Source organism: Accipiter gentilis, chromosome 7 (assembly GCF_929443795.1).
Source record: "Accipiter gentilis chromosome 7, bAccGen1.1, whole genome shotgun sequence".
Classification (NCBI taxonomy): domain Eukaryota; kingdom Metazoa; phylum Chordata; class Aves; order Accipitriformes; family Accipitridae; genus Astur; species Astur gentilis.
The window spans coordinates 42,635,759-42,658,961 of record NC_064886.1 but is presented as its reverse complement, the minus strand read 5'-3'; the positions used below and the strand labels follow the sequence as shown (position 1 = coordinate 42,658,961).

Here is a 23,203-nt window from a genome sequence, read left to right as displayed (position 1 = left end):
GAACCCCACTGCACTCAGCTACAACTGAGAACACCTGGCAGTTTTTGCAAACCTAAGTTTGGCCATTTGGTCACCAGGTATCTGGAAAGGACAGAAAACACTCTTCAGAGACATGCCTAGCATCATCTAGGAGCAAGATGAATAAGGCTAGAACAGCCTGGTGTCCTAGGGGACATCTGGCTGCAACGATGTGCAGGTTTCTTTGGCACAAACCTGCCTTCTCTCCCTGCAGCCCCTCACCTCTCTCCCTGTACATGCACAGGCTGCTGGAAGAGGCACAGACAGCAAGCAGCCCTGACTTGCCTCCAAGGCGGCCCGTTCGCACACTGAGTCAGGTCTGGCAGAAAAGAGCACCTTTTAGTTACACAATACATGTGCATCAGGAGGCAGCGCTGAAGTTTCATAGACTGAGCTCTGCAATTTTTCAAATTAGGGAATGAAGCGTTAACTTCTCCTTAACTTTGTCAGTGTTTCATGGCTTGCAATACCGTGGAGCAGAGATGCGACTTCTAAGCCAGGCATTTGTGTGGCCATCCTCACCTGTAAGGACTTGGATGCAACAATGAAGGGCCCCATCTTGTTCCCACTTAAGTCTCATAGCCTTACCAGAAAACATTTAAAATTTCAGATTCCCTCCCCCACCCCTCTCACACAGGTAAAAAGGCACTGTACCTTGAGGAGGTGTTAGGGAAATTTAAATTCATCTGCTTCAGCAACATTATAATACATTTTTTCCAAAGCTTAATGACAGCCAAGACTTTTTTTTTAACTTAAAATGCAGCATTGAGATTAAGAAGCCTTGACATAGCACTAAACGCAGTAAGAGAAAAGCACTTTGCTACTTAAGTTGCTTTTTAAAACTCAACTTCAATATCGCCAGGTAATCCCAGGATACATTTTAAATAGTATTTTTAACCTCACAATTTTGTTAGGTGACTTGCCCAAGGCAAGAGGTAGATGAGTCAGAGCACTGGAATTCTTAGCAGCAGGTCTGTCTTCAAGATCAAGACCAACTTCTACTCTGTCAAACGAGCAGCATCAAAAGGTACAAAATCAGAAGGAAGAAATGCCAACCATGTTTTAGTCTGTGGTCACACGTGTACCTTGGACACTACTCTAAGGCAGTGCAGTGTTTCACTGACATGCAATCTGGATCCATGGCTCTTGACAGGGCCTATTGTTGGCAGGAGGCTCAAGTTCTGTTTTTTATTGCTCTACGCTGTGCTGTTTTCAATTAGAACTCATGAAAAGTTTGAGCAGCATCTTCAATGAAGCCAACAAAGTTAAGCTTTGTGCACAACTAACTGACTTGCTGCTGCAGGTAGGTCTTGGCAGCAGATGAACTGGGACTAGTATGGAAAGGATGGCGGCTTACTCTAACCTGCTGATAGGATAAAGCTGTGAGTTAAAATGGGATTTGAAAGAGCCACCAAGAAAAAAAAAAATACTCCTGGCAAGCATTATTTCCATTCATTAAATTCCTCCCTCCAAGGCTGAGCCTTTATAAGGTGCCACAAAAAGCTTTTTCCAAGTGAACAAGGCACCTTGGATATAGTATGGGAACCAACGGCTCAGACAGTTCCAGCACCTCCGGTAGCAGGAAGGCACTGAGTACCCTATAGAAAACTGGAGCTTGACACAGCCATCAGCTTCCATCGTGAAATCCTACAAATCATCAGTTGGATGGCAAGAACCAAGCACATACCCAACATCTGTAACCCCCCAGCAGAGACCTCACAGCTCCTGGGCGGGGGGGTCACGGGACAGACGGAAAGGAAAGGAGCAAGGAATCTCTTTGCTTCAGGCAGAAATCTTAGTGACAGAAAGGAGAAAAAAACACTTCCTAACAGCCAAACAGCTTGATGCAAAATCAAAATGTTGCCATTAATCAGACACATGAAAACCAGGGGTTAATGCAGAACAGAAAAGTTCTGGAGCACGGTCGAAGTCCAGCCACAAGGATGGGTGAAGAACGATGAGTGAGTTGAGAAGAATGAATGGGAAATAGTGCTGACAGGACAGGTAAGAAGAGAAACACAGCACAAAAAGGTTTAGGGAACAAAGAACTGGAAAACAGAAGCAAAACAGAAATGAAGGGCAGGAACCACAATGGGGAAAAAACATGGAAGAGTAGCAACAACAGGAGGAAAAGGAAATAAAATGCCTCGTGATCCAGGAAAGGAGCATCATGCAAAAGACGTGTAGAACAAAAGCAAAGCACCCAGTCCTTTCCTTTGAATGAAACTATGGTCGTTAACATGGTTAATTAACCAAAATAGACACTTATCTGCCATCCTTAGAGAAGCACTGACTTTGAAGATGCATAGCAAACTTCAATTACCTAGCAGCTGTCAGGAAAGCTTTTAACGCAGAAAATAGAGCTGCCTTTTGGTATTAATTAAAGAGAACTGCTTGGTGACAGCCATTTTCAGTGAGCTGATTTTTAAAGAAGAGCTCAGAGAGCCCCGATTCAGAATGTTAACCACTGCTTTCCGTCAGGCAGACTTTGGGACCGAAACCTGAAGAGAAACAGCGCTGTAGGCAGCTGGAGTTTGTTTTCACAGTGTAACTGATTTTCCTATTGCTGGAGCACACACGGGTCTTCCTGCAGCTCTCTGCTGGCAAATGCTAATTTTGAATTATCAGCGCCTCGCTCCCAAGACAGAAACCAAGTACAATTGTTCCTGTATTCTGTAGAGTTTGTGAATAATTACACTCAAGAGTCTAACTTTGCCCAGAACACTGGATCAGAAGTCTTGCAAGAGTTGCCTTGATTAGACTGCGACCCTTTTCCTTAACCTAGGTAAACCTTAGGAAGGCCAGGAGAAAGAATTCACACCTTGGAGGTGCTGCTCTTGCTACAGCCAAAGCAGCACCGTTAAAAGTTGTTTCAGAAGAGCTGAGCTACTGACAGCAGTAAAAGAAAATATTAGCGTGGATGCTGAAAGGACACCTCTGAGAAAAGACAACCCTGCGGAGAGGGCTCACAGAGGGAATTTAAACCACCTGCAGCAGCTATGTGTTGTAGCATTTACAAAGACAATGGCAGCTCTGAGCAGCGAGTGCCTCATGGCTCCTGCTGCGCTGGGTGGACAACCAGTGTTACACGGGTGCTGTACCTACCCACCCATCACAGAACAGATCCCCACAGGTGCTGTACCCATCCACCCATCACAGAATGGACCCCCACGGGTGCTGTACCCATCCACCCATCACAGAACGGACCCCCACATGCAAGCTGGTGCCTCTGCAGGTTCCCAGCCCTTCTCTCCACCCCAGCCCCCAGCTCCTCCCATGCCTCCCCTTACCTCACAGGGCCTCCTGCCAGGCTGAGGTCCTTCTGCTGTGCCCCCCAGGCCAAGGCTACTGGAGCTCTCCCTGTTCCCACCTGCCCGGGGAGGAAGGACAGTCAGACCTGCCTGCACCCCTGGGGTCTGACCAACCCCTGTGCAGCCCTCCACAAGACAAGCTCCCCCCTCCCAGCACCCCCAGTTGAGACTACCCCCTTCTGTAACACCCACCCAAAATTAAGGCTCCCCCTTTCCCTTCCCCAACATCCCCCCATCTAGCTGGGGCTGCCCCCCCAACATCCCCCCCAAAATAAGGCTGCACTCCCAAACCCCCTCACCAAATGGAGCGGCCCTCCCCAAATCCCCCCACAAACTAAGGCCTCCCCACCCCAAGTACTCCCCCCTCCCCATCCCAACACCCCCCGGGGCCGCCCTCCACAACTCCCCCCCCACCTCCAAACCGGGGCTGCCACCCTCCCCTCGCCTCCAACCGGCGCTTCCCTCCCCAGACCCCCCTTCCCAACACCCCCCCCCCCTCCCCATTCCCAGCCAGAACGGCCCCTCCCTTCCCACCACCCCCACCGTGGGCTGCCCACCCCCCGCGGGGGGAGGGGGATGTACCCCCCTTTCCCTAGCATCCCCCACCGGGGCTGCCCCCCCAACCTGAGGCCGCTGCCCCCCTCCCGGTTCCGCCGCCGGCGCCGCTGTCTGGGCCCGCCTCCCCCCCCCCCGCCCTGTCCCCGGCGCTAGGCCGCAGCCGGCGCCCGCCGAGAGCGGCCGTGGGGGGAGCAGCTCACCTGAACGGGCGGGCCGCACCGGACCGGGCCGAGCACGGACCGGGGAGGCGGGTGGGACGGAGCGGGGAGGGGGGGGGGGGGAAGACACGGAACGGTAGGAGGGAAGGGGAAGGGGAGGGGGGGTGCGGCGAAGCTGCGGCGCGGGACGGGACGGGGCCTCTACTCGCGGCGGCGCAGGGCGGCCATAGCGTGACGTCATCCACGCGCGACGGGCCTCGCGCCTGGAAGGGGCGGGGGGGGGGGAGAAGAGAGGAGAGGAGAAGAGACGGGAGGGGCGGGGCCAAAGGAAGGCGGACGCCCCGCCCCTTCCCGCGCGTGCGCCGCCGCCCCGCGCCGTGCCTTAAAGGGGACGCGCGGGGCAGCGGGGAGGGGCGTGCACGCGCGGCGAGCTGCGCGCACCTGAGCGGGCGTGTGCCCGTGGAAGAAGGCACACCCGGAGCGAGCGCAGCTGCGTGCACACGCGGGGGTAGAACGTTGGTGCACGAACACGAATGCCCGCGCACGTTGGTACGCGTGTACGTGTCCGGGTACAGCCACGCCTGCCCACACGCGGAGCTACGCCTGCGTGGGGGGCACGCTCACGGAGCCGCACGCGTGAACGCGCGGCGAGCCGGGCCCGCGCGCAGACCCGCGGAGGTGTGGACGCGTGCATGCCCTCACGTTAACACGTGCCTCCGTGGGTATGCACGTGCTGAAATGTACGAACACGCACGGTTGTACACCTAAATGCACGTACGTAGGCACACGCAGAGGTGCAGGTACATGCGAATGTACTTCTGGATAGGGAAGACACACGCACGGAGACACACGCACGTGTAGAGCTACGCCTGCACGCATGGAGGAATGTATATATGCACACTCACACGTGCACAAGAACGTGCCGGAGGGTATGGCTCATGGCCGCGGGGTGCTGCCCCGTACCCCGCTTCCACATCCCCAACTCGGCCCGGATGGTGACATGGGCGCTGCCCCGGCTCTCCCCGATGCCAATGGGAGCAAACGCCAGCGGCCGGAGTGTGGTTGCGGGTCCCTGCCAGCCTGCTCAGCGCCCCGGCCCTCCTCATTAACCAGAGCACTAATGAGCTCCCCTCATCAGTGCTCCCAGCTGCCTGGACTTCTCCCTCCCCACGCGGTTTTGTGCCCACGGGGCTTTAGCCATGCCCGCTCTCCTGGTCTTCCACCCGATCTACCCCAGGGCTGCCGGTTTTCCAGGATCCCGATGCCTGCAGCCCAGGATGCGGCCCCAAAGCCCAGGGCTGCTCAGCACCCTGCGTGGCCCGGCTGCCTTTGCCCGAGCCCCAAGGTTGCGGGTCACCGGCCCCCCCCAGGTGCCCCATGGCAGCCCCTTCTGCTGCAGCTCGCCTGGGAGCCACGGCCGCTCCTTCCCCTCCAGCCGGCCGGGCTCCAACCGCGCTTGGGCAAGCCCAGGGCACCCAACGCCGTACCCCTTGCCCTGACTGTCGCAACAGCCCCGTGGGCCCATTGCCCTTCCCAGCTCCCCCCCTCACCCTTCCCAGCTCCCCAGCCCGGGGCCAAATTCAGCCCTGGGACGTGAAGGGGAGACGTCCCAGAGATGCAAAGTGTCCAGGAGGGAGCTTACTGGGGGGCACTGGGAGTGGGCTTGCTGGGGCACTGGGAGGGAGCTTGCTGGGGCCACTGGGACTGGACTTACTGGGGGGCACTGGGAGTGGGCTTGCTGGGGGGGAATTGGTGGGAGCTTACTGGGGGGCACTGGGAGCAGGCTTACTGGGGGGTATTGGGAGTGGGCTTACTGGGGGGCACTGGGAGGGAGCTTACTGGGAGGCACTGGGAGGGAGCTTGCTGGGGTCACTGGGAGTGAGCTTGCTGGGGGGCACTGGGAGTGAGCTTGCTGGGGGCACTGGGAGCAGGCTTACTGGGGGGTATTGGGAGTGGGCTTACTGGGGGGCACTGGGAGGCAGCTTACTGGGAGGCACTGGGAGGGAGCTTGCTGGGGTCACTGGGAGGGAGCTTGCTGGGGGGGAATTGGTGGGAGCTTACTGGGGGGCATTGGGAGTGAGCTTGCTGGGGGCACTGGGAGCAGGCTTACTGGGGGGTATTGGGAGTGGGCTTACTGGGAGGCACTGGGAGGGAGCTTGCTGGGGGCACTGGGAGCAGGCTTACTGGGGGGGCATTGGGAGGTAGCTTGCCTGGGGCAGCCCATGGGATGCTGGCGGGTCTGGGCTGGAAGACCCTCCTTCGGGTCAGCCCCAGGGATGCTCCTTCATCACGCTGCAGCAGTGCCAGGCTGGCCCCGCCCCCCTGCATTGGCCCCACCCCTGTTCCAGCAGGCCAGGAGGTGATTGGCTCAGGCAGGAGGGGTGGGGCTGGGTGGGCGGAGTCTTTGGATGACAGGTATATAAGGTGAGGGAGGGCTGGTAGGAGTGATCCAGTGAAGAGGTACTGGTGTGTGCTGGAGGTGAGTGGGGATGGGGATGGGGATGGGGATGGGGATGGGGATGGGGATGGGGATGGGGATGGGGATGGGGATGGGGATGGGGATGGGGATGGGGATGGGGATGGGGATGGGGATGGGGATGGGGATGGGGATGGGGATGGGGATGGGGATGGGGATATCCCTACAGCAACAGGGTTGGCATTGCCACCATGGGTGCCCCTAATTCCACAAAGTCTTTCTTGCCCACCCCACCCAACCCCGAGGGGCTGGGGTGAGGTTGCAGCCCCGTGCCTGTATCTCGCCTTTGCTCCAGCGCTGACTCAGGGCCCCACGTGCCGCTTTGCGCAAGAGCTGCGCTGGCAGGCAGACTCTGCCCGGGCGGCTGCCACCATCCTGGTCCTGGCCAAAGGGCAGGCGTAGCCCTTGCGTAAAGGCAGCCGTGCCGGGGTGCTGGCTCACCGCTGTGCTGAAGCCGAACCTGGGAGGTGCTGGTGGGAAGGGGTCACCTGGAGTGGAGAGGAGCTGGACAAGACCACCCCTGCCCAGGGCTGAATCCTTCTTTCCCGGCAGGCTGGACCGTGCTCCTTGCAAAGATGGATTATGCCAAGTCCCTGAGCCTGCGCCTGGCTGCCCCCGTCTCCAAGTAAGCGCTGGGGAGCCATCGTCCCCGGGGTGGGGACATCGGAACCCTCCCTGCTTTGGCTCCCCGAGTGGATGTGCTGCTTCCCGCTGAGATTTGGGGCGGGCTGGCACTGCCTGGGGCTGGCGGTGGGTCTCAGGACACCCCCATTCCTCCATCCTTCCCCAGATGTGTCTCGGCAAGTGCCTCCATGACCCAGCAGCTACTGTCGAGCCCGGCCCCGAGACCCCGACCCTACCGTGTCTGCAACTGGGACCGCAGCCTGCGCAAGGGCATCATGGCACAGAGCCTCGCCGAGCTGCTGCGCCAGGTGAGCCGGAGGCTGTCTGTCTGTCTGCCCTGGGGACTGTCCATCCACCTAGGTGGGTGGTGGGCTGGCTGTCCCCCAACCCCACTCACCCCCAGCACCCTCGCAGGCTCAGAGCGCCCTGCTCGCCCCGGGTCCTGTCTCACTGGTGCTGGATGAGGATGGCACCGCGGTGGAGACGGAGGCTTTCTTTCGGACGCTGGAGGAGGGGACGGTGCTGATGGCCCTGAGCAAGGGGCAGACATGGGCTCCCTCCAAGGTGAGTGCATCCCTGGGTGGGGGGGCAGGACCCTGGTTCGTCCCATCTGCATCCCATGGTGGGAATCGGTGGGGAGATGATGTGATGCTTGCTGGGAGGTACCTGGGATGCTGGGTGAGGTGGGACTGGGAGGGTGGGGGAGTGCTACTGGGTAACCCTGGTCCCCCTCTCCCCTAGACGCCTGGCTACCAGCTAAGCCTGTCCCGCAAGCCCCCTCGGAGGATCGACGTCGCCTGCGTCACCTTCGACCTCTACAAGACCAGCCCGCGGGACCTGGGCTGCCTCAATGTCAAAGCCACGCTCTACGGCACCTACAGCATGTCCTACGACCTGCGCTGCTACGGGGCCAAGCGGCTGATGAAGTGAGTGCTGGGGTGGGCTGGAGATGGCTCCGGCAGTTGGGGATGCTGCAGTGGGGGACCCGCCCCGCTGTCCATACCCTCAGTGGGGTGCAAGGAGGGATGCTCACCTGCTTCTTCCCTGCCCAGGGAAGCCCTGCGCTGGACGCTCTTCACCATGCAGGCTACCGGCCATGTCCTGCTTGGCACCTCTTGCTACATGCAGCAGCTCCTGGATGCCACGGAGGAACCGAAGGAGACAGAGAGCAGCCCAGCGCTGCGCAGCCCCCTGCCCTGCAGCCTCCCACCCCTGCCCCGCAGGAAGACGCTGCAGTGAGGGTTGGGTGCCCTGTCCCGTCATGTCCTCCCCCTCCTCCATCACTCCTACCCCACCCCTGGGGGTCCCAGCACCCCGCTAGGTCAATGCCTGGGGAGAGGTTGCCTGGGCCAGTCTCTCCTTGCATAACGCTGGCTGAGCGTGGCCAGCTCTTCTCTGTAATATCTGCTGCTCTGTAAATATATTTATTTAAGTAAAGTTCCACTGCTTTCAGCTGTGTTTCATCTCATCTTTGCTGGGGTGGGGGGGAGGGAGAAGGTTCAACCCCTTGCTCTACTTAGCCCTCTGGGGCTGTGCTGGGCAGTGGTACAAGAGCATGCAAGGAGGGGACCTGTTGCAAGCCTTCCCCAAGGGAGCTGCTGCCTTCATCCTCCTCCCTACCACCCCAGTGCCCTGGCACAAAGCCGGGACACCCCCCCCCACCCCCACCCCCAGCACCACAGGCAAGCCTGGAGGAGGGGATGGTGCTGAGGGGCTCCTTCACCCCACACCCATTTGCCTGGGGCAGCTGCCCCAAAGCCTGTTCTTGCCCCATTTAAAGGGATGAAAGCTTACCCCTCCCCTGTGTCAGCAGTGGTCCTGCTGCTCAGGACCCCCACTGTGCCATTGGCACCCAAAGCAGGGCTGGCACGGAACCTTGGGGTGGGTGTTTCAGCCCCTGGGGCCCCTGACACACACACCCCCCCCCCCCCCCATCTTGGCAGCCCCACGCAGGGGGGAGCTGCTGCAACCCTAGCCTTGCACAACACTGTGGGACAGCAACCTCCCCGCAGCTCCAGGGCTACCAGACTGGGAAACAACCCAGAGCCTGGGCTAACACTGGGTTATACTGACCTGGCACTGGGGGGGACTGTCCCCCCTGTCCCCCCCCCATGGGAGAGGGGGAGCCCAGACCGGGTCCTTCAAGCCCAAGCCCTGCCAGCCAGGGTGGGCAAGCTGGGATGGAGGGGAATGACCCACACTGCCCACCCTGAACGGTACTGGGAAGCACTAGGGCGAGCTGACGGCAGGCGAGAAGCTGTGCTTAGGGGGATTTCCCCCCCCCCCGGTGATGCACTTGCAGGGGACACTGGACCTGAGCCATGCTCACCTGGGGACCCCACCGCGGGGGTCTGGGGCTCCAGCATGGGAACAGCTACAGTGGCAAAGCCCAGAGCTGGGCTCGGGGCAGCACAGCCCACCTGTGGCTGTGGAGGCTTCATTAGCCAGATAATTAACAGAAAAATGTGTGACACCTGGGGTGAGGCGGGTACCCGGGATGCCACGCTCTGCCCTGCTATCGCAGGCTGTCCCTGCTGCCCCAGGGTTATACATACCCCATGTCCCTGTCCCCAGCCTGATACCCCTGACCCCACGGGGTGACAGTGGTCCCGCCAGGTCCCGCAGCATCCCCCCACCTGCACGCAGGCGGCAGCCTGGCTTTATTAGACATTATTTATTTCTGTACACGCTTATACACACGGTTCCCAGGGTAGTTTCGTCCTCGCCTTCTTCAGTGCTGTGTCCTTGCAGGGTCCAGTCTGCGGTGGGGGGCACCCACACGCTTCCTAGGGTGCCTGGGCCAAGCCCAGCTGTGCCATGCCCCCTCCCCATCCCTGTAGTGTCTACCTGGGGGGGGGGGGGGGGCGGCAGAGCCCATCCCCCCAGCTGGGGCAGGGCCATGCACCTTCCTCCTGCCTCAGTTTCCCTGTGGCATCGGCCCTGGTTGTGGCAGGGGCAGAGGTAGGGGCTCTCCATGCACCATGGGCCTGGGGGGGCCGGCCCCCCCGCCAGCACCATGCTCCCACCCTCCCACCCTGCAGCGTCCTTGGCCCAGGATGGACGGGACCCCCAACCCGGGGCGAAGTTCGGGGATACTGGAGGGACCTCTGGATGCTGAAGCCACCTCGGGGGTCCTCCATCACCCTGACCCCTGCAAGGGGGTTATGCTGGCCATCGGTTCTGGGTCCCCCAGCCCCTGCAGCCCCCCCCCGCAATCTGAGCGGTGGTGGGGGGCAGTGGGGGGGGGGCTTTACTTGACGTGCTCAGCAGCGTGGGAGGAACAATAATACTTCTTGTGGGCGATGAAGGTGGAGAGGCTGCTGAACTTGATGTTGCAGAGGCGACAGTACCTGTGGTTGCCGTTGGGCACGGGGCCGGGCACAGCCTTGGCCGGGGGGGTCTGCACCCCCCTGTCCGTGTAGGCGGGGGGGGGTAGGGGGCTTGCGGGCAGCTTCCCGCAGTCCCTCGGGGGCTCCGGGTGAAGCAGGGGGCCGGGGCGAGGCGGGGGGCCGGGGGCTGCCGCTGCCATCCCGACCCTCCTTGCTATTGAAGCTGTCCCGACGGAGACGGGGGGCTGGTGGGCGAGGGGGCGATGCCGCGGGCAGCGGGGGTTCGGGCGTCCTGCCGGCACCGGGCACCGGGACGTCGGGGACCCCCTGCCCGGTCACCGCCGGTTTGGCCACGAAAAGCCCGTGGGCGTTACGGAAGTGCTCGAGGAGGTCACCCTTGACGGCGCCGTTGAGGGGACAGTAGGGACAGGCGGAGAGGGGTCCCTTCGCCCCCAGGGGCAGCAGGGGACCCTTGGGGTGACGCTGCAGCGTGTCCGTCCCGGACGCGCCGGGATAAGGGATGCCGGGGCTCCCCGCCGCCGGAGCCGCCCTCGCCCGTGCGCCTTCGGGGTCCCCCTCGCCGGGGCTGCCGGGGCTGCGTTGGCCCTTGAGGGGGGCTGGCACGGCCCCCTTCATCTTCTGGAGGTGCTCGAGGGTGCGGGGCTGCAGCGGGGTGGCCGGGCACTGGTACTTCTTGTGGGCCAGGTAGCTGTCGAGGCTGTGGAAGCTGATGCGGCAAGCGGTGCATTCGTGGTAGTCAGCCAAGGGTAGCAGCGGTGCTGGTGCCGGTTCGCCCTGCCGCCGCGGCTTCTTGCTCAGATCGATGGGACCGTCGGCATCCGGGCTGGAGCGGGGCGAGGGGGCAGCCCCCGGTGGGTCGGGGGCCGGTGAGGGGTCGGGCGCCGGCGGGGGTTCGGCGGGGCGGTGGGCGGCCCCGTGGATCTCGTAGAGCTTGCGGCGTTTGCGGGTGCGGAGGGGTTGGGGCAGAAAGGGGATTTTGGGGGCGCTGGGGCGGCGGAGGGGGGGGTCGTGGCGGGAGGCGCAGTAGAAACGCTTGTGGACCACGTAGGTCTCGTGGCGGCTGAAGCGGATGTTGCACGCCTCGCACAGCGTCTTGCTGGGGTCCTCGTCCCCCTCGTCCCCCGCCGAGCTGCTGGGGCTCTGGCTGTCCTCGCTGCATCGCCCCGACCCTCCCTCCACCTCGGGGGACCCCACTTTGCTGCTCCCCTCTTCTGCCTTCGCCTCCGGCACGCCTGCTGGCGGCGTGGCATCCCGGCCGGCGTCCCCGTCCCCCGCCGGCGTCCCCTGCCCGTCACCCGCCGGGGGGGACAGCAGCGTCCCCGGGGCGGGAGGACCCTTGGGTGCCCCGGGGGGGGCTTTGAGCTTGCGCGCCCCGGGGGGGCTGTCCTCGGCGAGGTGCCGGCTAGAGCAGTAGAGGCGTTTGTGCACGTAGTAGTTGTTGATGTTGTTGAAGGTGATCTCGCACTCGAAGCACGTGGCACCCTTGGGCACCGGCGCGCCGGTGTAGACGGCGGGTGGCACCGTGCCGCCGTGGCCCTGCTTCAGCCGGCTGTGCACCAGCTCCGACATCTTCGCCAGTATCTCCGATGCCTGCGGCACCACCGCGGCTTCGTGGCTGAACACGTACTGGGGTAGGAAGACGGTGCCGCCGGCCGTGCCCGTCCCCGGCTCGCTGGGCACCGGGCTGGAGCCCGGCGTGGGGCTGGCGAGCTCCGACTTGACCTTCGCCGAGGGCAGGCTGCGGGGGGACGAGGTCCGGGAGCAGGTGCCCGGGCTGCCGCCCCCCTCCCCGGGGCCGCCGCTTTTTGGTGCCTCCACCTCGCTCACCGGGCTGCTGGCGGGCTCCTCCTTGATGCGGACAGCTTCGCCGGAGGAGGAGGAGGAAGAAGAGGAGGAAGAGGAGGAGGAAGAGGATGACGATGGCCCTTCGCCGTTCTGCGGCGGGGCTGGCGGCGACAGCTTGCCAGCCCTGGCGTCAGGGGGTGAGGCGGGCTGTGCCGGGGGGGGAACGGCGTCAGAACCGGGCGGCGGGGCGGGCAGGGGACCATGCAGCACCACGTGCTGCGGCAGTGCCGGCAACGCCTCGGGCAGGAACGCCGGCAGGCTGCACTTCCGAAGGGGCACGTTGTTCGTCTGGCTGAGCCCTGCCAAGGGGAGAGAGGCACCAGTGTTACCCCAACATCCCCGGCACAGGGATGCTCGCCCCGTTCTCCCGCCTCCCTCCTCGCAGCCGGAGCCCTTTGGGGCCGGAGCCCTTGGTGGCGACGCCAGGCTCCGCGTGGGGCGGCAGCCCGCGTCCCACCGTGGCCGTGGCCCCACGGTACCCACCGGGGGTGAGGGGTTTGGCGGCGGGCAGGGCTGGTCCTGGCGAGAAGACCTCTCCCTTGGAGCCTGGCTGGCATATCATGTGGTTGGTGACCAAGTGGCTGTAGAGGATGTCCCTCGTGGTGGAGATGAAGCCGCAGCTGTGGCAGACGCCTGCGGGGAAGGCGGTGTGGGACTGAGCGGGCAGGATGGCAGCCGGCAGGGCAGGGGGGGAGACCCACGGGGAGGGAGGGGGATCCCTGTCCTCAGGCTGTGCTGGAGGGGAATGGGACAGGGCTGTCCCCGCGGGGACACCAGGCAGGGCTGACTCACCATTCAGGGTGTCCGTGTGTACCTTCAGGTGACGCTCGCAGTTGGCTTTCGTGGTGAAGGCAGACAGGCAGATCAGGCAGACGAATGGCCGCTCTCCTGCAGGACAGACGGACGCCTCAGTGCTAAGGGAAGGGGGACGGGGACCGCGGGAACACTCCACGGGGCCGTGCTGGCCAGGAGGGTGCCGGCTGCGGGAAGCAGGATGCCCCCTCCCATCTTTACAGGGCTGAGATGGGGGAAGACCTACAAGTGAGTGGCCCCAAACCAGTAACCCAACTGGGGGAGAACCTCATCTAACTGGCCACCGTGCTGCAGCCCTGCAGCCTCATTGCCCCTCCACCCAGCCGGCTCCTGGGGTCCTCGCACGTGTCCCCAGGCTGCAGCAGTGAGCCGTGCCATGCCGTGCCATGCCGTACCGCTGTGGCTCCGCATGTGGATCTCCAAGGAGCTGGCGCTGGGGCAGCTCTTCTTGCACTGGGGGAAGGGGCAGACGCGCTCGTTGGGGTACGTCTCCTTGGGCTTCTCCTCCAGGGCAGGCGAGCCAGCACTTTGCCGGCTGGCGCAGTAGTACATCAGGTGGGCTTGCAGGTTGCGCTCGCTCCGGTACCAGATCCCGCAGTCTTTGCACGGAAAGACGTCCTCTGTGGAGAGGAAGGGACACAAATTGCTTGTGTGACAGGCTGTGGAACCCTGGCACGGTCCCGGCCACGCGGGCTGCACCGTGTGTGTGTGTGTGTGTGTGTGTCCCTCCCCATGCTCTCCGTCCCCGAGGACTCACTGTTCACCACGGCGGTGGCCAGGATGGCGGCCATGCCGGCTTGCTGCGGCAGCAGCTGAATATCCGAGTGCAGCGCGGCCGGGTACGGCGACTCGCCGGGCTCCGCTTTCACCGCGTGGTGGTTGGGGATGGCTGGCGGCTCTGCCACCACGAAGGCACACACGGCCTCGTCCTCCCGCAGGGCACGCGTCGTCCGGCACCACAGGGCTTCATCTGGAGGTGGCGGGGAGGGGGGGGACACAGCGGTCAGCGCCATGACCCCCGCCTTGGACCCCCATCGTGCTGCTGCCAGCTTGGTTTAGGGTCCTGCTGTCCCCCCGCTTCTGTCCTCGTCCCCCTTCTCCCCTGGCAGCACCCAGGGTTTGCTCCTGGCCATGGCTGAGCCGCCGCCTGCCTGGAGATGGCGGTGTCTGCCCGTGCCGGAGCGCTACCTGGCACAGCCCTGCCTGCCAAGGAGGCTGCTGCTCCAATGCTTGCACCCATGCTCGCAGTAATGCTCGCATGGAGTCTTGCACCGATACACGCCGCAATGCTCGCAACGAGCCTCGCGCCCGTGCGGTAACGCTCGCACCAGTGGTTCGTGCCGAGTCTTGCACCGATGCAGGCGGCAACGCTTGCATTGAGGCTCGCACCGCATCTCGCCCTAATTGCATGCAAGTAATGCACTAACGCTTGCGCCAACGTTTGCACCAGGGGCTGCACGCTGGGACCCTCCTCCTATCCCCCCACCCCCGGCAAGCCACACAACTGGGGAGGGCTGGGACAGGGGACAAGCCCCAGGGACAGCCAGCGGTGGGTCACGGAGGAGGTGGAGGAGCAGACGCTCCCCCAGCAGATGTGGGGGGGCCCACGGGGGGTGCTGGGACGGTTGGGGGACAGGGATCCACGGCGGCGGGCTGGGGGCATGGATGGTGCTGGGACGGTTGGGGGACAGAGACCCATTCTTCGGCAGCAGCACCCCTTCCTTCACCCAAGCGCCGAGGTGGCCATCCCTGGCTCCCCGCCCCCCCCCCCCCAGCCCCGAGACCCCTCCTCGGACGCGGGGACACGTGGCACCGGTACCGACCCTTCCTGTAGATCACGGCGTTGGCGTCAGAATCTCCGGGCACGAGGGGCAGCTGGGACAACCAGCAGCTCTCGTCCCCCAGCACCAGCGTCACGGGTGGGCTCTGTCAAAGGGCAGGGAGAGGGAGGTGAGCACCGCTCCCCAAAACGGGGCTGGGGTCAGGGTGGGGGGGCTGGCGGTGGCGGGGTCGCGGTTCTCCCCGCTCAGCCCGCGCCCGGCTCTGCCTTCCCGCATCTCTAATGAATATTAATGAGCAGAAGGGAGGGGGGGGGGGAAATTAATCTGCCTGATCCTCTGATGGCTGCTGCGGTAACGATATGAAATCTAATTATTCGTCCCAATATTTCTAAACCCTCCAACTCAGCCTGACAGTCGCAGCCGGTTGAGGCCTTATCACTGCCAGGAGCCGAGTGCCGGCAGCGTGATAAACCCCACGCGCACGCGCGTGCAGGCGCTCGCACACGCGTGTGCACGCCCTGGGGGGTGCACAGGCAGAGCCCGCACGCTGCTGCTGCTGCAGGAAAACCCACCCGCCCCTGCTGAAAGCGGGTGGGAAATGGGGCTGGGGGCTTAGGGACCCCCCCCGCATGGGATGCAGGGATGGGTGCTGCTGGTGGCACATGGGCTGAGCTCCCTTGGGGACCGTGGTGGCCCCTCCACATCCCGTGCCACGGCTGGGAGGAAGAGGAGGGTCTCTGGCAGAGCTTTTGCAGATTTGCTCCGTGCGTGGGGGCACCTCTGGGTGCTTCCAGCACCCCGAAGGCGGTCCCAGCACCCCAGGGTGCCCGCCCTGGCTCCCCTCGGTGGCCCCAGCCTCTGCGCCGAGCCCTTCCTTGTTCTCCCTGGAACAAAGAGGTCAGTGTCTCTGCTCTGCACCGGCCCGATAACCATCGGAAACCCTATCTGCTCCGCATCCGCCGGGACGGTGTTATCGGGACGGCCCCATGCCCTCGCTGTCCCCCGCCGTGGGCATCGCCCCAGGGCTGGGTGGCTGTCGGGGGGGGATGCGGGGCAGGGATGGAGTGGGGGGGACAGCCACAGGGTGAGCCAGCATGTGGGGCTCCACTGGCCCTTGGCACCCGCGGGCTGGTGCTGCCGGTGGGTTTGCACACCCTCCTGAGCAAGGCTAGTTTTGGGGGAAGCCCATGGGACCAGCTGGGAGCAGACAGGCATCTTCCTCCTCCTCCTCCCCCTCCTCCTCCATCAGTGCACCTTGTCCTTCTCCTCCATCAGTGCAGCGATGGGCACACACGATGCTCCATGCCACAGAGGCGTTAAAGCCACCCAGTGTTCCCATTTCCCACTAAAACCCCAGGATGGGAAAATCTCCGACATGGAGATGGAGAGCAGAGCCAGGCAGGATTTGGGGGAGACCCCCTGAACCCCCCCCGCCGCCAGCAACAAAGATGAAGGGACCCAAGGGCGACAGCCCATATCAGGGATGGGGCTGCGATTCCTTCCTCGCTTCCCTGAGCAGAGATAGGGAGGGAGGCGAGCGGTAGAGGAGAGCAGGGCTGGGAATCATCAGCCGGGCTCGATAAGGGAGCTGCTGAAATGGGAGCAAAAATATTTAGACAATAAATGAAGTATCAGAAAAAAGCCGCGCATATCTTTAAGAAATCAATCATCCTGTACCGGGTGTCTGGACACACGGCGCCAACCGGGAGATAGGGAGCCAAACTGGGCAGATAAGGGTTAATCAAGGATTTAATTCGGCAAAGATAAACGGGCCTGAGCTAAAAAAAAAAAAGAAAAAAGCGAGGCAGAGAGGAGGAGGAGGAGGAGGAGGAGGAGGAGGAGGAGGAGGAGGAGGTGGGGATGGAGCCCGGGCGAGATTCTCCAGCCTTGAAGATCCTGGGTTGGAGCTGCCCATGTGCAATTCGGAGGGGATGCGGTGGGGGGAAGGACGTGGCCGGGATGCGAGGATCCAGCGCCTACAACCCCCCATGTGCACACACACACACACGCACACCCACACACACTCATGCACACCCAGCGCGCGGCCGATGGCGTGCTCCTTCACCGTGGGCTGCAGAGCCCGGGCACTTTCCAGGCACAACCAGAGTCCCCCGGGAGCAAATTTGGGATGGGAAACCCAGATCCCATCTCCTCTGCGAGGACGCACATGCCACCCAGCAGCCTGCTTGCCTGCAGCCATGGGCGGGAGGGGATGGCTAGTGTCCTGTCCCCCTGCGATGCTCTGATCTTGGGGTGGTGGGCAGCGTATAGCAGGGAAACCTCCTGTGCACCCAAACCAGGCAATTCCCAAGGGGTCAGGAGCTCCGGTAGGGAAAAATTCCTCCAAACCGACTCTTCTCCCCAAACAACTTGGTTCCTTGGGACTTTCCCCACCAGTCTCCCCGGCAGCCCCCGGCAGCATTGCTCCTTACCTTCTCGCCGTGCCCCGGTGATGCCGGTTCGCTGTGGATGCTGCCCTGGAAGGGTCCCCAGGAGAAGCCCTCCGGGAGGCTCCTGCGGGTTCGCACCTGCCTCTCCCCGTCCTGCACGGCCAGATCCAGCTCACCTGCAGGGAGAGACAGGCACAGCATCAGCACCATGCCCTCCCAGCCGGACCCCTGACCCATGACAGCCCCGGGTCCCTGGGGACGTGGGTACCCACTCGGAGCCGAGAGCTGCTGATGGGTCCCCCAGGGCTGCGCGTCCACGGTGGGTGGGTGGGATCCGGCCGCTTGCCGGGGGGGTGCGGGCACGGCACGGGGGGTCCGGGCACGGCACGGCGGCAGAGCGGAAGGAGCGTTTCCCATCCCCGCACCCAAAGTCACAGCAGCTTCAGGGCTTAATGGCTTTGATTATCTGATAAGCCTCTGGTTTAATGGGTTAGATAACATGTTAATACGCTATGAAGGCTGCTCTAAAATGTTTTAACTGTGCCTTTGTCTTTCGGAGCGCAGATAAGATGGCAGGTAACCAATACGCAGATGGATGTGCATTGGCTGCCCCTCGCCATGCGGTGGGAAGGGGCTAGACCCTGCACCCCAAAAAACCAGATGCTCGCAGAGGACAGTGAGCCAAACACCAGGTAGCCAGTGAGGTGGGGTGCCTGGGGCACCCATCTGCAGCCAGGAAGGCTCCAAGCACCCCAGGGTGCTCCAGGGCAGAAGTGGGGTTCCCCCTACCCCCAGGGAAAAGAGCCCCCCTAAAGCCACATGCCTGGAGCCCCATCCTTCGAGGGCACCGTGGCAGATGCAGCCGGTGCCCGGGTCCCGTGGGCGGGGAGGAGGCTGCGCTCGTTCGAAGGCAAAATTGCTTTCAGAGCTGGGAGCGCGGGGAGGATAAAGCGATCCCATGGCTGCGGAGATTGAAATCTGATGTGTTTATTAGCCGGGCTGACATCTGGATCCTCTCGGCACTGGGGTAAGTTAAGGTGAGCGACTGGAAGCCCTGGGTGGTGAGCATGGGATTGGCAGCACCCGTGATCTCCCGCATCCCACCGTCACCCGCGGGTCCCCTCCATCCACCGAAGAAGCCCTATGCCACCGGGACTGCGGCTCCGAGCACATCCCCAGGGCAGCAGCCGGCGTCTCTCGGCAAAACCAGCCGGGAGGTGGGCTGGAGAAAAGGTCTGTGAAGGCGTCGAAGGTCCCTGAGATCTTTGGGGTCACCAGACTGGTCCCCAGCCTCCAGCACGTGCCGGCGAATGGAGAGATGTGCTCTGCCCGCAGACTCCTCTGCCCTGCCGGGGTGCAGGCAGGGCTGCCTGCCTTCCCCTTTCTGGCAGCACCTCCTGCCTGCCATGCCTCGGTGCCTTTGACCCGGGAGCCCTCAGCGCTGCCTTGGAGCCAGCACCCTCGGAAAGCCGCCCCAGCCGTGGAGATCCTGGCTTTGTGTTTCTAGCTGGGATTTCATCCCCAGCAAAGTGGTTTTTGGGAGTGAGCATGGTGCTGGCATCCCCCTGCCCGTGCCCCCGCTGGTTCCATCTCAGGACAGGGAGGAGGAGGGCAGAAGGCTGGGGCCTTTGAGGAGCCGATGGGATTTATTCCCTGGCACAAACAGATGCTAAGGAGGGGCAGCAGCAGCCCCTCACCTGGCTGGTCCCTCCCGTGAAAGCCCCAGGGGGGGCAGGCAGGGAGCAGAGCCGCTGGGCAGGATGTGGCCATCAGCGTGGCCTCGGGGCTGAGCGGAACCCTTGCACTGTGCACGTCTCTCCGCATTTCCAACGCCCGTCTCCTGGCTGACTCCCGACATGCTGCCAGGGTGCCGGACTCCCTCCGGCCCCTCCATCACGGTCCCACCATCCCCAGGTCACCGGTCCTCACCCTCCGGCTCTGGGGAGGGGACATCAAAGCCCCAAATCCCCAGAAGAGCCCCAACGGTGGTGGCTCCCCTCTAGCTTTGCCATCCCGTATAGCCTGGCTGCTTTTGGGGAACAGAGCCCAACCGCCACCTCCCCCCACCCCATGCCCCCCCCTTTTTTGCCCCCCCTTCCCCCCGTCTCACTGGTAATCAGCGGCGTTTGGGTCAGGAGACCATGTCTCTGAGATAAGAGCGTTCGCCTGACACTTCCCATGTCAGAGCACTTCATCTTCTGTGTATCAATCCCCAGCAGAGAAAACACGCAGGCGCTGATAAAGAGAAAACCGTTCCAGACAGGGGGACAAAAATAGTGTTGCTGGAGCTGGCCCCGCTCCCCGTCAGCGCCTGATGGCCACGGCACCGGCCAGTGACCCAAGCCACCAGCGTCACCTCAAAAACGGGGCGGTGGTGAACCCCCGGTGCTGAGCGGTTCTCCGTCTGGATGGGTGTCCCTGCGCCCGGCCAGGGATGCTGCCGGAGCCCCTGCGGTACCCGCCTGCACCCATGTTGACACGGCCAGAAAAAAGAGGAGGAAAATGGTGATTTCCAAATAAAACACGGGGCATTGCTGCACTTCTTCCCTGTCACGGGGGAAACTGTGCCGAGCTGGGATGGGGCAAACTGGGAGATGCTGCGTGTTCACCTTGTCTGGGCTTTGGGAACAAAGCCCAAAGCGAGCGAGCAAGCCGTGTCCCCACACCGGGACAACCACGCAGCGGGGAGCGAGCCCCATTCCTGCGCTCTGATGGTGCCGGATTCGGCCACATCACTCCGCCTGCAACCTAGGGAGGTTGGGAAAAGCCGACGCCAGCCCGTGGGGTGTCCCGGGTGACCCCCCCAGCAGCCTCCCCGGCGAGCGGCGAGGAGCAAAGTCCACGGGCGCGGGCCCCCTTCCCACGGGATCCCCCCCGGCAGGTGAACACCACCCTGGGTATCTCATCTGGCCATCGGTCCCTGGCCAGGCGGTGCCCCGCCGTTATCGCGGGAGGGTTTATCTCCCAGATCATTAACCAAATTGGGCAGGGACCCGACTGTTTGCTTTGGGTCGCAAAGAAAGGAAGGAGGGGAAAAAGCCCCCGGTGAGCTGGGTGCACCTGCTCGGTGCGGCACAGACCCCGGTCCTCTGCCCGCTGCCAAAATACGGGGTGCCGGGGCTGCTCCCTGCCCCCCAGGACTGACAGCACCTGCTCACCCGGTGCTGTGCCTTGGCTTATCTCCCCATCGAGAGATTTCAAAGAAATAGGCTGAGCTTTGCCAGAGAGCCAAGATTAATCCTCTCATCACACTGCGGCCACGTATCGGGCAATCAATGGCTGAGAAGGCACGGCTGGCACCCGAGTCCCTGGGGACCTGGGGGTCCCGGGTGGGCGTGTGGGCAAGGATGAAGCCTGCAACACGGCTGCATGTTCCTCCGGCATGGGGTGAACGCAGGACCGGGATGCGATAAAGATGAACTGCAAGAGCCCATCTGCAAGGCGACCCACAGCATCCTTATGGCCAGGGAAATAAATAGCATCCCCTTGCCCCAACCGCATCTGTGTGACCTTAATCAAATCCGAATGAACCCGCTCTGCCCCTCGGTGGGGATCCGGGCTCGGAGGTCCCTGCAGTGTTTGCAGCTGCCTGGATACTATCTGGATAAATACCGCTATCGAGGTGTCACGGGACCGCATCCCAGCATCAGCCGCACCGCATGCCACTCCTATTAATACAGCGCTTTACGCCCGGTCCCGGGGGCTGCCAGCCCTGGGGGGCCACAACACCGGGTACGGTGCCCGCATGAGCCCTGGTGATGCAGAGCCTGGGAGAACAGGGATGAACTGGTGGTCTCTGTTCCCATCCCAGCACGTGCGCGATGTCCCCGTGGCACAGGAACCCCCAAGAAGGAGGGAGGATGGATCCATCCATCCATCCATACATCGGTACTCAAGCTCCCATGGCTCTCCCGCTCCTGCCCGGGCAAAGTCAAGCTGGAGAAGCCCTGACTCCCCCGGCAGCCCCGGTCCCGCCGCACGCCCCAGCTGCTGTTTTTAGAAGCGGCGAGTGCACGGCGGAAGGAATAAATCCTGACAACTCAACTAGTGAAATGATGTGATGGCACCGCTCCGATAAGATGGAGGGAGCCGATTGGGAAGAGTCTTAAGCTGTGAACACGCAGCATCTCCACTCTTCACCTCCGCTCACAAAGGGAAATCTCTCCAAAGGGGCTAAGGAGATTATCCCGGCTTTGCCGTCCCGGGTGCTCGAGTAATCAGGGCAGCCTTGGGGACGACAAAGGAGCGAGGAGGGTTTCAATTCGAGCCTTGCTGGGCTGCGCCTGCTTGGGCTCAGCCTGGGGCTGCTCTGGCCGAGCTGCCGCAGACCGAGCGGGGACGGTCGTGGGAGAGCCGGGCTGCTGCTGGTTCTGCCTCCCGGGCTTTGGGGTGCAGCGGGGAACCCCGCTGCCCCGGCAGGACAGGAGCTGAGGGGAGATTTCTGCCCTTATCGCTCCTGCCCATCGTTTGCAATTTATTGATTTTTTTTTTTTTTTTTTTTTTGACAGAGTACAAAAGCAAATCTTTATCAGGCTGAACCCTGCCCCCGGTTAATGGAGGAGCTGTGACCTACCCCGGGAGAGCAAAACCGGCACTTCCCAGCATGCGGGGGGGGGGGGGGGGGGGGGCAGGGAGGGAAGCGTTGGCACCCAGGAGGTGCTGCACCCCAAAAGGGCCGGGAACCCCGCTCACCAGCTGTGGTGCACAGCTGGCAGGCGCTGGCAGCGGGGCGGCCACCGGCCGTGCCACGCATTGCCCGGGGAATTGCCCTTCCCGACGCCCCACGTAAGCCGGGGTGCCCTGCCCCAGCAGGATGCGTCCCGATAAGCCTCCCTGGGACGTCTGCATGCGGGGTGTTGCTGCACCTTACTGGGATGTGGCCCTGGGGGGGGGGAGGTCCCTGTCCCCAAGGCGTCCCCATCCCAAGGCTGGGGTCCCCATCCCAGGAAATAAATGGGAGCTGCGCCTGCATGGATGGGGACAGGAATAAACACTGGGAATAACATCAGAAAGTGCTCAGCGAGGATGGGAAGGAGGAAAACTTCCCGGCTCTCCCCGGGCTGTCACGGGGTGGCCGGACCCCTGTGCCAGGAACCCCCTGTCCCTGCTCTGTCCCCACTTGTTGGGCTGCTGGGACCCCCTGGCTCTGCCCAGGCTGGTGCCAGGCAGCGGGTAGGGGTGCACTGGAGTGGGGGCAGGAAACCAGACAGGGGAGGGGGGAGGAAGGGGAGAAAAGGGGCCCCCGGAGCCGATGCAGAGGGTAGATATCCCCTCCGGAAAAAGAGGGGACCGCATAGGGGGGGGTCACTGCCGCAGAGCCTGCCTGCAGGGAGGGGGAGGGAGGGCCCCCGGGGGGGCAGCACCCAGATGGAGGGGGGCGGGGGGGGGGGATCTCGGCTTCGCACCAAACCCCCAAAACCCACCGGTTCTCAGATCCAGCCCAGGGCAGAGCGGCAAGGCAGCAGTGATTGACAGCTGTCAGTCACCACGAGCCTGGCAGCATCGCCCTCAGGGCTCTCACCCCAAGCGTGCAAGATGTTTTTCTCCTTTCCAAGGGAAAAGGGAAGGGAGGATGGGGATAGAGGCGGGGGACGCTGCCTGCACGTCTCAACACTCTCCCGGTGCTGCCCGACGCAGCGGTGTCCCTGCCAGGCTGTGGGAAAGACTGGTCGGGGTGTCCCCTCACCTCAGCACTGTCCCCAAACCAGCCTGAGCATCCCTCCACCCCAGCAGTGTCCCCAAACTAGTCAGAGCATCCCTCCACTCAGCACTGTCCCCAAACCAGTCTGAGCATCCCTTCAGCCCATCAATGTCCCCAAACTAGTCAAAGCATCCTTCCACTCAGCAATGTCCCCAAACCGGTCTGAGCATCCCTTCAG

At 62.8% G+C, this 23,203-nt stretch overlaps 3 protein-coding genes across 7 annotated transcripts in view; 1 reads left to right on the top strand and 2 right to left on the bottom strand.

Annotated features, from left to right (window-relative positions):
• ZC3H18 (zinc finger CCCH-type containing 18) overlaps nucleotides 1-4,308 on the bottom strand; it is a 50,493-nt gene extending 46,185 nt beyond the window's left edge. The window contains exons 1-2 of one of the 2 annotated variants that reach the window (XM_049806442.1): nucleotides 4,088-4,308; nucleotides 3,309-3,388 (exon numbers count right to left, since the gene is read on the bottom strand). The gene's annotated coding sequence lies outside the window, so the exon portion shown is untranslated. Of the gene's footprint in view, nucleotides 1-2,839; nucleotides 2,890-3,308; nucleotides 3,389-4,087 lie in introns of those variants that run through there. The other variant, XM_049806443.1, reaches the window with a different exon arrangement.
• CIDEC (cell death inducing DFFA like effector c) lies at nucleotides 4,163-8,597 on the top strand. Of its 4 annotated transcripts, none has more exons than XM_049806489.1 (6): nucleotides 4,163-4,181; nucleotides 7,074-7,146; nucleotides 7,312-7,453; nucleotides 7,560-7,709; nucleotides 7,887-8,071; nucleotides 8,198-8,597. In XM_049806489.1, the coding sequence occupies exons 2-6, from the start codon at nucleotides 7,097-7,099 to the stop codon at nucleotides 8,382-8,384; spliced, it is 714 nt and encodes a 237-aa protein (XP_049662446.1). In that variant the 5' UTR covers nucleotides 4,163-4,181; nucleotides 7,074-7,096; the 3' UTR covers nucleotides 8,385-8,597. The 4 variants fall into 4 exon arrangements, with proteins under 4 accessions (XP_049662446.1, XP_049662443.1, XP_049662445.1 ...); XM_049806486.1 differs by lacking the exon at nucleotides 4,163-4,181 and adding an exon at nucleotides 4,663-4,845; XM_049806488.1 differs by lacking the exon at nucleotides 4,163-4,181 and adding an exon at nucleotides 6,181-6,524.
• A 1,203-nt stretch (nucleotides 8,598-9,800) lies between these two features.
• Nucleotides 9,801-23,203, bottom strand: part of ZFPM1 (zinc finger protein, FOG family member 1) — a 33,779-nt gene continuing 20,376 nt past the window's right edge. Inside the window, 8 exon segments of the mRNA XM_049805000.1 lie at nucleotides 9,801-10,575; nucleotides 10,577-12,639; nucleotides 12,824-12,973; nucleotides 13,133-13,228; nucleotides 13,549-13,773; nucleotides 13,911-14,123; nucleotides 14,977-15,079; nucleotides 17,367-17,500. Coding sequence (XP_049660957.1) covers nucleotides 10,396-10,575; nucleotides 10,577-12,639; nucleotides 12,824-12,973; nucleotides 13,133-13,228; nucleotides 13,549-13,773; nucleotides 13,911-14,123; nucleotides 14,977-15,079; nucleotides 17,367-17,500 — 3,164 coding nt within the window. The 3' untranslated portion in view covers nucleotides 9,801-10,395.